Source organism: Copadichromis virginalis, linkage group LG5 (assembly GCF_057382275.1).
Source record: "Copadichromis virginalis isolate Kocher_CV1m ecotype Utaka linkage group LG5, C_Virginalis_male_GT1.1, whole genome shotgun sequence".
Lineage (NCBI taxonomy): Eukaryota > Metazoa > Chordata > Actinopteri > Cichliformes > Cichlidae > Copadichromis > Copadichromis virginalis.
The window spans coordinates 26,622,426-26,634,624 of NC_140622.1; the positions used below are offsets into that span (position 1 = coordinate 26,622,426).

The following is a 12,199-nucleotide window of genomic DNA, read 5'->3' on the forward strand; positions in this document are numbered from 1 at the left end:
TGCATATCGATGACGCTTTTTTATTCATGTTTAACATAGAAAATAATTGACAGTAGTCTGCTAGATAAACTAAATAAGGAGTTCTGCAGTGTTTGAACTGTTAATTCATTTCTGTGTTCAATTTTTTTAAAGATTTTTTTCTTGATGAATGAATCATTGATAACTACATTCCCATTTCATTTAAAGCAACTGTTCATTGAGTTTTTGTACAAAGTATACAATCTGTTAAAGCCAGAACTGTAAGTGCTTGATTCTGAAGCCAAAGCCGACGTAACAGAGTTGTAATTTCCTTGGAGTCAGTGTCTAGAAGTCAATAGGGAACTGCAGTTTCAGGCAGTTTCACTGTCTTCAACTTCTTTCATTATAGTTGTTGAAAATCAAATGAGAATCCTTAATAATCACATCCCTGCACAAAAACACCACAGCATTGTACCTACCAAGCCCATTCTTTTAAAGGGAAACATTAACCACTAATTACTCTGTCCTTTTGGTCCTTTTCTGCATAAATCACTACTCTTCCTAATTTAGCTTTAATTTTGTTACCTGCCTACTATTTATCAGAAAAGAAGCTATTAAGAAATTAAAGGCCTCCATTCAATACGTGACCTGAGTGAATGTCCATTCGAAGAAAATCTCTTTTTAGCAAATTGTGGATCAGAGGGTAATTGCTTCGACCACAAAGGTTATGTTTTTGTTACCCTTTGTCTGTTAGCAGAATTACAGAATAACTACCACTTGAATCTGAATCATGAAAAGATGGATTGTAGCCAAATAAAGATCTCAACACATTTTGGAATAAATAAGAGTGATTAATGTGCTTAGTTGAGGTCTGCCCTCTTTGAGTATCTGTTGCTCCAATAAGAATGCAATAAAATGAAAGTGTAGCATTTTATTCATAATGATCCTTTCATTAGGAAGATTTCATTAAGGCCAAGCTTTCTGAAAATGGAACACAACTGACAAGCTTTTTTTTTTTTAACTTTTTATGGGCTTCACAGCCTAAATAAATCGAACTTACATGTCTTGTACCACAATGTATTGATGTGGGATCAGCCCATCCACACCATTATGTCGCCCTTCCCACCAGTCCTGAGAAGCTCGCAGGTAGAGCAGCAGAGAGGCTCCCTTCTTAAAGGACAGCTCTCTTGGACTTCGGCCCACGTAGTCAAATTTGGCTATGGCTTCGATTTGCTCCAATTCTGCCATATGAAAAAAGATCAGAGGAAATCTCATTATTTTCTCTGTCAGCTTCTCAACATCCAGCTGCTGTCTTCACAATGGATTGATGTGTTTGCTGACTCACCATCATCACTTGTGTTAGGCCCGGTACCATTGTCAATCTCATCCAGAGCTCCTGGTTCACTGTGGGGGCTTTCACTGGAGAGAGGAGATGCAGAAAAGGAAATGAAAAAAATAAGAGCCATTTACGCACTCTTATTCTTCAATCATTACCTTTTATAACAAAGGAATCCTTAATTACCAGACCAATATTATATTTATCATGTGGCAGCAACCTCAATAGACCGAGGCATGCAGACAGTCAAGACAACCTGCTGACATTCAAACCAACCATCGGAACATGAAAGAAAGATGATTTACGTGATTTATCAGCTGGTCTTATCATTTCGGAAACTGCTGATCTACTGGGATTTTCCCACCACAGCTAGGGTTTACAGAGAATGATCCGCAAAAAAGAAAATATTCAGTAAGAGGTGATGGAAAAATGGTCAGACTGCTTCCAGCTGGTAGGAAGGCAACAGCATCCTAAATAAGTACTTGTTACAATCAAGGTATCCAAAAAAATATCAGTGATTGCACACCTAGTGCCATTCCTGTCAGTAAGTCTACAAGTCATGTGGACTTACCAAAGTTGGACAACAAAAGACTGGAAAAATATTTCCTGGTCTTTCTTCCTTTATATTCAGATAGTAGTGTCATAATTTGGCACCAGGAACATGAAAGCATTGGTCCATTGTGCCTTGTATCAACAGGTGGTGTAATAGCATAAGAGATGGGTCTTGTGATACTCTGGGCCTGTCAGTACCAAATCAGCATCTTTTAATCAGCACAGGTTCAATGTTTTTTGTGACATTCAGATGGTAGGGTCAGAATCAGAGCATTGTGTCAGCGGTTAAGGCTGCTGGTGGTGTAATGGTGTAGGGGACATTTTCTTGGGACACTCAGGACTAACTAAGCATTATTTAGATGCCACAGCCTACCTAAGTACTGTTGTTGACCATATTCAGCCTTCACAGCGTACTTCTGATGGTTGCTTTCGGGACAATAACATGCCATGTCACAAAGCTCAAATCATCTCAAACTGTTATGTTGCAAATGACAATGAATTCACTGTAGTCAAACGGCCTCCACGGTCACCTGATCCTAATCTGATAGTCTTTGAGAGCGGAATGGGAGATTCGCATCGTGGAAGTGCAACAAACAGATCTGCAGCAACTGCATGATGCTATCATGTCAGCTTGGACCAAAATCTTCCAGGACCTTAATGAAGATATGCCATGAATAATAAAACAGCTCGGAAGGCAAAAGGGACTCCAACCCAGTATTAGCAAACTGTGCCTAATAAAGTGTCAGTTTTTATTGCAAATGTTGTTCATGCAAATGAAAAGCTAAAAAAGATCCTGGCCTTTTTAATTTTTCTATATGCATATTTTTTCATGTATTTTTTGGAAACCTCTAAAACATACACTTTATACACCAAATTAAAGCAAAATCCAAACTACCTACTACATTAAATGTGAGATTCATATTATCCAATTAAATGACTGATCAGGATAAATCCTTTTAACAAGGAACTGAACAGCTACTCTTCATTCTTTAACCCTTGTGTGGTGTTCGTATTTTTGTTACTCAGCCAGTGTTCATGGGTCTGGTGGACCCGCTAGAGTTTTGGCTTTCCAAATTAACACTATCAAACAATTTTATGTTAAATTACTCAACAGATGTTTACTTCATCCCAATTACAAGACATATGAACAGCAAACATGGTTAATTTTTTCCCTTTACCTTTGTTAGATCACATTTATGAATTAATGTGCTTCTCGTTTTTCTTTTATATAAAATGTTATAAATAAATCAGTTATAATCAAGTGGAGTGAGTGGAAAGACACAACACATTTACACGTGAAAAAATAATTAATTGTTTAATTTTTCTTTTGAAAAAAACTGAACACGGGTCTCACAGACCCGAACACCATACAAGGGTTAATTCTAGCAGTTGGATCATTTAAGAAAGGCATTATTGATGTTATTCAATAATCATATTGCTGGTGCATACAGTCTTTAAATAAACAACACTTGCTAGCGTCGCTATAGAAAATAAGTCTTGTGTTTATGAGAAAAAAGCCAATACCCTTTATTAGGTGTCTGTCTAAGAAGATAATTCAGTATTGAGTGTAAAATCTACAGCCTTGTACAAAATGGCTTAGAGCCAGGGTAGGAAGTGGAAAATGTTACATGGTGCTATTTTTCCAAGGCCAAGTTGTTAATGGCTCAGAAAACACAGCACATTTTGGACACCTAGCTTTGAACCTACCAGTATTCGTCCCCTCCAGCCATGCACTTCTCATACACAGGTCCTTCCAGTTCTCGCTGGGTTGGAAAGATGACCTCATGGTGGATGATGATTGTCTTAATGATCTCATTAACATGTGCTTGGCAGGCCACAGGATCTTGGTCATCTGGTATGGGCATCAGTGTGGGGCCAAAGCAAATAGCGAGATTGTAGGGGTCCATCATGTTCTCATCGCTGTACTGGGAAAGACTGTGGAAAACAGAACCAGTAAGTATCATTATTTTAATTTTGCACACCGGAAAATTTGTAGTGACGAGACTTACTGGTTTAGAAATGCAAACAGGTATCTCATGACGATGATCACAGGCCGCGGAAGAGTCACGATTATCTGCTGAAGGTGATGAGCTCTTTCTGCACCAGAGTCAAGCTCTAAAAGTAATAAACAACAACAATCACAGAGTGCTACACTAAATAAAACATATTCCACATGTTTTCCTGGAATGTTACTCACTGGTAGTGGATATGAGGTCGGCGAAACGCTCTTTAGGGAACAGGGGGTTTTCCAACCCCCGGAAGTAAAGCTTAAGAACTCCCGCCACAGAGTTAATATCATGATCTGTCTGATCATCCATCAGTGGATCTTCTCCTGTAGATGTAGCATATTTTCAGTCTACTCAGTATTCATCCATTGCACTCACTTTCATGTAAGATAGCAGTGATTCTTAATATACATTTCAAATTCGGAAGTTAATGTATGCATTAAGAGTGCAGTTATGTTTGCTCATTTAGGATGCTGATCTCATGTATTATGCATTAAATGGTTTACATGTCCATTACAGGGTTACATATGGCACACAGGCTCTTTATTTGCACTTTAGAGTCCTGTGAGAGTAACTGCGGTTTCTGAGGTGGGCAAAACGAAATTTAAAATCAATCAAGAGTAGATGGCTAAGTGACCTGGGACTAACCTCTTTCAAATGCATTTTTAATATCATTGACTTCGACCTGGGATCCTGGAACTCGAAATATACCTTGCTGCTGAAGACCTGTGGACATATAAAGCTGTTAGTCTAAAATGGAAAAAAAGGTATTAATATAAATGGCACACCCCCTTAAAAATAAACCAGATTTATTTCTGTTGAATGTCTCAGTAAAGGAGTTTCTTCTGTTTTTTGTATCTAAGTATAAAAACAAGCTTAAAGATAGGAGACTTCAAACATATTAAAAAAAACAAAGGAAAGGGAAGGGTGTCTGAGGGCGAGCGTCTGGTGGCCGGGCCTTAGTCCATGGAGCCCGGCCGGGCACAGCCTGAAAAAGGGCCATGGGCCCATCTTCCTGCAGGCCCACCACCCGCAGGAGGCACCGTAGGGGTCGGGTGCAATGTGAGTCAGGCGGCGGCCAGGAGCGGAGGCCCTGGCAGACCGATCCCCGGCTAACAAGACTGGCAATTGGGACATGGAATGTCACCTCTCTGGTGGGGAGGGAGCCTGAGCTAGTGCGTGAGGTTGAGAGGTACCGGCTAGATATAGTCGGGCTCACCCCTTCGCCTTTCAGGCCAGGTCCTGACTGTCGTCTGTGCTTATGCGCTGAGCAGCAGTTCAGAGTACCCAGCCTTCTTGGAGTCCCTGAGTGGGGCACTGGCGGGTGCTCCTCCTGGGGACTCTGTTGTCCTACTGGGAGACTTCAATGCTCACATGGGCAATGACAGTGAGACCTGGAAGGGCGTGATTGGGAGGAATGGCCTCCCGGATCTGAACCCGAGCGGTGTTTTGTTATTGGACTTCCGTGCAAACCACAGTTTGGCCATAATGAACACCATGTTCGAACATAAGAGTATCCATAAGTGCACGTGGCACCAGGACACTCTAGGCCATAGGTGTCAAACTCTGGCCCGCGGGCCAAATTTGGCCCGCAGCCTAATTACATTTGGCCCGCAAAGCCATACCAAATTACTATTAGAGCAGGCCTACTGGTATTATACAGCTAATATATATATTGTTTAGTATTAAGCTTTGCTTGTTCCATATTCAGTTTTCCAGCAAAACTTATTTGAGTCCATAAGAAAAGATTCATTCTTATATCTGGAGGAAGATTTTTTTTTCAATAAATATTCATGTTAGCCCGCAACTTTGTTCCAGTTTTGAATTTTGGCCCACTGCGTATTTGAGTTTGACACCCCTGCTCTAGGCCACAGGTCGATGTGGTATGTAATCGTATCACCAGACCTGAGGCCATATGTTTTGGACACTCGGGTAAAGGGAGGGGCTGAGCTGTCAACTGATCACCACCTGGTGGTGAGTTGGATCAGGTGGCGAAGGAGGACGCTGGACAGACCTGGCGCACCCAAACGTACAGCGAGGGTGTGCTGGGAACGTCTAGCAGAGGCCCCAGTCTGCAAGATCTTCAACGCACACCTCTGGCAGAGCTTCAACAGCATTCCGAGGGAGACTGGGGACATTGAGTCCGAATGGACCATGTTCAGCACCTCCATTGCTGAAGCCACTGCATGGAGCTGCGGCTACAGGGTAGTTGGTGCCTGCCATGGTGGTAACCCCCGAACCAAATGGTGGACACCTGAGGGGAGGGGAGCCACCAAGCTTAAGAAGGAGTCCTACCGGGCTTGGTTAGCTTGTGGGACTCCAGAGGTGCTGTTGACTTCGACAGAGAAAATCATCAGGCGGTGGAAGGAATACTTTGAGGACCTCCTCAATCCCACTGGCACATCTTCCGTGGTGGAAGCAGAGTCCGGGGACGAAGGGGATGACCCGTCAATCTCTGGGGACGAGGTTACAGAGGCAGTTAAACAACTCCTTGGTGGCAGAGCCTCGTCCACCCCAAGTTCCTGAAGGCTCTGGATGTTTTAAGGCTGTCTTGGTTGACACGTCTCTGCAATGTTGCGTGGGGATCGGGGGCAGTACCCCTGGACTGGCAGACCGAGGTGGTGGTCCCCATCTTTAAGAAAGTGGACCAGAGGGTGTGTTCCAACTACAGGGGAATCACACTCCTCAGCCTCCCTGGGAAAGTCTATGCCAGGGTGCTGGAGAGGAGAGTTTGAACCTCGGATACAGGAGGAACAATGCGGTTTTTGTCTTGGCCGTGGAACACTGGACCAGCTCTTTATCCTCTTGAGGATACTCGAGGGAACATGGGAGTTTGCCCTACCAGTCTACATGTGCTTTGTGGACTTGGAGAAGACATTCGACCGTGTCCCTCGGGGGTCCTGTGGGGGATGCTCCGGGAGTATGGGGTGTCTGGACCATTGTTACGGGCCATTCAGTCCTTATATGACCGTTGCAAGAGCTTGGTCCGCATTGCCGGCAATAAGTCGGACTCGTTCCTGGTGGGTGATGGGCTCTGCCAGGGCTACCCTTTGTCACTGATTCTGTTCATAATTTTTATGGACAGAATTTCTAGGCGTGGCCAAGTGGCGGAAGGCTTTCACTTTGGTGGTCTCAGGATCTCATCTCTGCTTTTCGCAGATGATATGGTCCTGTTGGCTTCATCAGGTGATGGCCTCCAGCTCGCCTTGGAATGGTTCGCAGCCGAGTGTGAAGCAGTGGGAATGAGAATCAGCACCTCCAAATCTGAGGCCATGGTCCTCAGTTGGAAAAGGATGGAGTGCCCACTCCGGGTTGGGGACACCCTCTGAAGGGTGGCTGGCCTCTCCCTTAGAGATAGAGTCAGAAGTTCGGCCATTCGGGAGGGGCTCAAAGTAGAGCCGCTGCTCCTCCGCATTGAAAGGAGCCAGTTGAGGTGGTTCGGGCATCTGACAAGGATGCCCCCTGTGCGCCTCCTGGGCGAGGTTTTCCGGGCATGTCTCACCAGGAGGATGCCCTGGGACACGCTGGAGAGATTATATCTTCTCTGCTTGGGCTGCTGCCCCTGCGACCTGGCCCCGGATAAGCGGAAGAAAATGGATGGATGAATGTGGCAATTAGACTATAAACACCTTAATTCAAAAATTGAGGGGTGGGGCCAAAGCTTCTGCTTTTTCAGTCATAACTGGTGGAAATCAAAATTACATTGTTTTTCTTATTATAACAATCTTCACAAGACAGACGTTACTATTAGTTAGTAAGAGATTCATTAGCATCTCTTGGACAGTAGAAGTCCTGTTTATCACTTACACCCCATCTTCTTTCTTATATATAAGGATTAATGTAAGCTGAGCATCATGAATATTAGAATGCAACCCATTTTGAGAAATGAATGAATCATAGAAATTAATATTTCACCTCACTCTCTCATCCAGGCTTGTACATATGAAATGCTCCAGTTTAAGATTTTCCAAACGATCCAGTTGGAGCAGTTATATTATCTCACATTGAATGCTATTTCACTGCTAATAACTTCTAAAATACCAAAAATATTTGAATGGCTACTATTAACAATATTAAGGTTGTATATACATATCATTCAGTTTTATTTTATTTATATAGGACCGAATCTCAACAACAGTCACACCAGGGCACTTTATATTAGGTAAAGACCCTACAATAACAGAGAGAAAACCCTAACAATCAGATTGTATAAAATTATATGTTTTGTTGTGTTTTGATTATACAGACTGAAAACTACATGTAAGCAAGAAAATGAAAAGGGAAACTCTGTCTGCTCTGTCTACTTGCTGTAATGAATAACTGTCTGTCTGTTGGTCTGTTAGCACTCTATTGCAGTTTTTAACCCTTTCATGCATGAATTATGACAACCTCAATCAGGATTTTTTACATTTTTATTCATCTTTAGGCATGAAAAAAAGATTTTTGAACTTAATTTTTTTACACATGTATTTTTAAAAGTTTTTTTTTTCATGTCCACTTAGGTGGACAACATACGTTTTTGGCTTATGAAGTTGACAAACGAATAAATAATATACACTGTGTGTTGTGATCATGTGCAAGTATGCCATCAACCCTGACACACATACAGGAAAACAGCCTTTGAATATCTCTCCACTGTAGTGACCACTATACGTGAAAGGGTTAAGATATAATTTTCAAATTTTGTGTGATGATAGACACCAATAAAAGCTCGAGTTGATTAATTTAGGTGAAAACTTTATATTGAGAGTCTGGAGAGACATAAGCGCTCTTATTGTCGTCGTTTCTATCTAAAATTGCAGGGTCTCTACTTTGCAATATAAGAATCCTTAATGCAGAATCCGATGCATTTTTGTTTTGTTAAATTTGAATTTGTTGAATTTTGTTGTAAATTTGCACTACACAAATAAAACATCAGCCTTTGTGGAAAGATAACTTATGAATAGAACTGGAACATACCATACAGGTTGATGTATCGAATACAGCTCTCAACCACCGCTGGTATAGGCTGGCCTGAATCCTATAGACACAATCAAATTATTACTAGAGAAACCACTAAATCAGAAATTAATAACCATAAGAAACAGTCACACTAGCAAGCCATTATGATGAGAAGGCTGAGATGATATCATTTATCACTTAACGTTAACTTTCTGAGTCACAATATGCAAAACAAAAATAAATTAGTGCACCACGATAACAGTATTTTCACAGGAATCCCAATGGGACAGAGGCACAGAAATGTTGGTTAGCATACTAAATACAGTGTAATGATCCCACCCAGCTATAAGACAGAGTACCTGACTCCTCGCACGGACATTCCGTCTTCCCCTGGGCAGAGAGCAGTAAGGCACGTAGACAGAGGAAGAGAAGCAACAACAACCACAACAGGTTAGTGAGAGAGACAGATCTTACAAAGAGAGACAGACAGACAGACAGACAGACAGAGAGAGAGAGAGAGAGAGAGAGAGAGAGAAGGACGAGGCATGGCCTGAGAAAAGCATCAGTGCCATGTGGCGTGTGAGACATGAGGGCATGGTTTGGGGGGGAGTGGGAGGGAAGGGCCTACTTCAGAGCATGGTGGGTGGGGGGAAGACACATATTTTTCCAGCCAAAAACAGCTTCTTGACTTGAAGGGAAATTAGAATCGATTTATCAGTCGATCTGCTAATTACGACATCTCCTCAACTAACTGATTCTTTATTTGTTCTGTGAGAAAAAAGCCCATTGAAGAACTACTAAGATATAAATAATGATAATAAAACATACAACACTATATAAAAAAATCAATAAAGCAAAAAAAAAAATTTTTTTTCCTTTTGTTTTTTTGTCAGTTGATTCATTGGTTAATCGTTTTATCTCTGTACTTTTGTCGGTGCATGCCCTGCTTGTCTGCTGAGTGGAAGTGGCCATCTGTTTATTTGCATAGCTGCTGTGTGGCCAACTGACATACAGCCAAATTAATTCAGTGTACGGAGGCTGGGGGCTCACAAGAACAAACCTTATACTGGTGCTTTTGAAAATACACCATCTTCACATCAAGCTGCTGGACCAGCTTTCACCTTATCTAGTGTTTTCGTCAAATGTGAAGACAAGCATTGAGCAAGAGGAAAGTCAGTGCATGAGTGAGGCAATGTTTGGATAAAAGAGTGGTCACAGGCAAGAGAACCCCCAAGGACTGCTAGCGAGAAAGCTGAGCTCATGAGAGACAGAGGGCACAGATGGGCTTATACCTGAATGAAGGCCTCCATATTGCCGTTAAACAGCCTAGGGTTAAAAATGGAGCGAGGTCTACACTTCCGCATTCTCTGGGGTTTAGGGGGAAGAGTTGGGGGCCTGGGGAGATGGTGGGGTTTGTAGGGTTGGTACAATGCAAACATGAAAAATAATGCAATATGCAACAGTAAAACTGATTTTGCTTAAGATGTTTTTCTTTTCAGATCTTTACCAAAACAATAGGCTGCTCCAAATCATAAAGAATATGGTAGTCATATATTGACCGTTTCTGAGATAGGCTACAGTCATTTGCTTTCTTGCTGAGAGCTAGATGAGACAGCCGATACTCTTTTCATATCTTCATGATAAATATGAAGAGACAGAGTGCAATTAGTCAAACTCTCGCTCAGACAGGAAGGGAAAATAATTCATGGCTCTCCATTAATTTTGAATAGCATAAAGGTGTATCCGTTACAGTTCTGTCACCTGTCAAAAAACTACAAACCTGATATGACAGAGATAAAGAAGAAAAGATAAAGATGGGCAACTTAACAAAAAAACAAATTAATAGAGAATGTGAAATATGTCAGTTTTAGGCGTTTTGGGTAAATTAAGCGAAAAACCTGCTACATCCATTATTAATACTTTCTATAGACAGTACAAAGTACTGCACTACAAAGTACAGTGGAATATGTTTCATTTAGTGGGCAATCAATAAGTGAGTGTATAATGTATTACGCTGTCTCTATAAAGCCATAATCATATTATCTAGCTTAGCACAATGTTTTAAAACCAAAAATAAATAAATAAGTACCTTGAAATTGCTTAGCTAGTGGCTTTAAATGTATAATATTTTGTGTTGCTTATTATCTAAAATCCGAATTATACAAATGATACATTGTGCTTGCACTAGCTATTTGCTACTAAATGCTAACTTAAATTAGCAAACCCTTTGCTGTAGCCTCAATCTGAGCATACAATCATCTGAGTGGGACCAACACACCATCAGGATGAACAGAATCAGCTTTCTGGCATCAACTTTCTCATTTAACACTTGGCAAGAAAGCAAATTTGTGTATTAACCTAAAAGTAAAAATAATACAAGGATGGAGCTCCTGTGACTTTCTCAAAGTAATAATGACTGAAAGGTAATACATCACAAAATACTCAATACAGATATAATTAAATATAAAATTTAATTGATCAAAATAAAAGTCAAGCATTTGTATTTGTCACACGCCCTTCTTGTCAATATTTTTTAATTTTCTCCTCATTTAATTGTTTTTATTAATCAAATCATTATCCATCTCACTGGCATTTCAGTCCCTAGTCTTAAGATATATCTATAGATAAAAGCATCTCTAATTTGGATCCAAACCATTCAACATGGTGAGGTAACGATATTCCTACACTGTGACTTTATTTGTGCCATATCCAAGGACACAGGAAGGATTTTACACATCATTGCCAACTTTATTCACCCTCTTGTCACTGAAAACCTTACCTCGTTGTTCCATATTCAGCCCTCTCCCCTAAAAGGAATAAGCACACACAGAGAGAGGCTAAATTAGAACACACTAGTTTTACAATCACAGAAGTTAGCAGCACGGTTGAGTGCTGGCTGACTATACATGGCTGGCAGATGGAGAAGGAAAGGGGTGTTATGAGAAAATGGGCATCTATTCAGTCAGGCTGAATGGGGTGAACGCCATGGTTGAATCTGACTCACCGCCAGGCAGTGGTCATTCAACAGTCACCCTAGAAACAGCACAAGAGCCCCAGAAGGGGACTAGGCTGCAGACTAGCTCTGTGAAAGTGAAAATGTATCCAGAGGCAACAAGAGTGGGAGCTGATTTGTACAGTATTATGATTTCATGATATGTGCACCACATTAGCACACTCACACGCACGTTTCAGTATAGCAAACAAATTAAGGCCTCGCTTTGATCAGTCAGTCAGAAATGTTTGTTCAAGGATCATGTCATGTGTAAAGCAGCTTCCAGCACAATCCTTCTTTATGTCAAACACATAATTCCAACCTTAAAGCATACGCTAGCAAGAGTCTGATGATCACCATGACATCATGACATCAAATATACTTTTCTTCTCTCTTCTGGATGAGTTTAACACA

The 12,199-nt window shown here is 41.3% G+C and overlaps 1 protein-coding gene across 2 annotated transcripts in view; it reads right to left on the bottom strand.

Annotated features, from left to right (window-relative positions):
* The window catches only part of LOC146709891 (SLIT-ROBO Rho GTPase-activating protein 3-like), a 36,769-nt gene that overhangs the window by 2,748 nt on the left and 21,822 nt on the right, over positions 1 to 12,199 (bottom strand). Inside the window, exons 11-19 of one of the 2 annotated variants that reach the window (XM_085457085.1) lie at positions 11,573 to 11,600; positions 9,153 to 9,183; positions 8,812 to 8,872; positions 4,501 to 4,578; positions 4,044 to 4,178; positions 3,856 to 3,961; positions 3,554 to 3,781; positions 1,304 to 1,377; positions 1,019 to 1,199 (exon numbers count right to left, since the gene is read on the bottom strand). In XM_085457085.1, coding sequence (XP_085313211.1) covers positions 1,019 to 1,199; positions 1,304 to 1,377; positions 3,554 to 3,781; positions 3,856 to 3,961; positions 4,044 to 4,178; positions 4,501 to 4,578; positions 8,812 to 8,872; positions 9,153 to 9,183; positions 11,573 to 11,600 — 922 coding nt within the window. Of the gene's footprint in view, positions 1 to 1,018; positions 1,200 to 1,303; positions 1,378 to 3,553; positions 3,782 to 3,855; positions 3,962 to 4,043; positions 4,179 to 4,500; positions 4,579 to 8,811; positions 8,873 to 9,152; positions 9,184 to 10,085; positions 10,189 to 11,572; positions 11,601 to 12,199 lie in introns of both variants that reach the window. The other variant, XM_085457084.1, reaches the window with a different exon arrangement.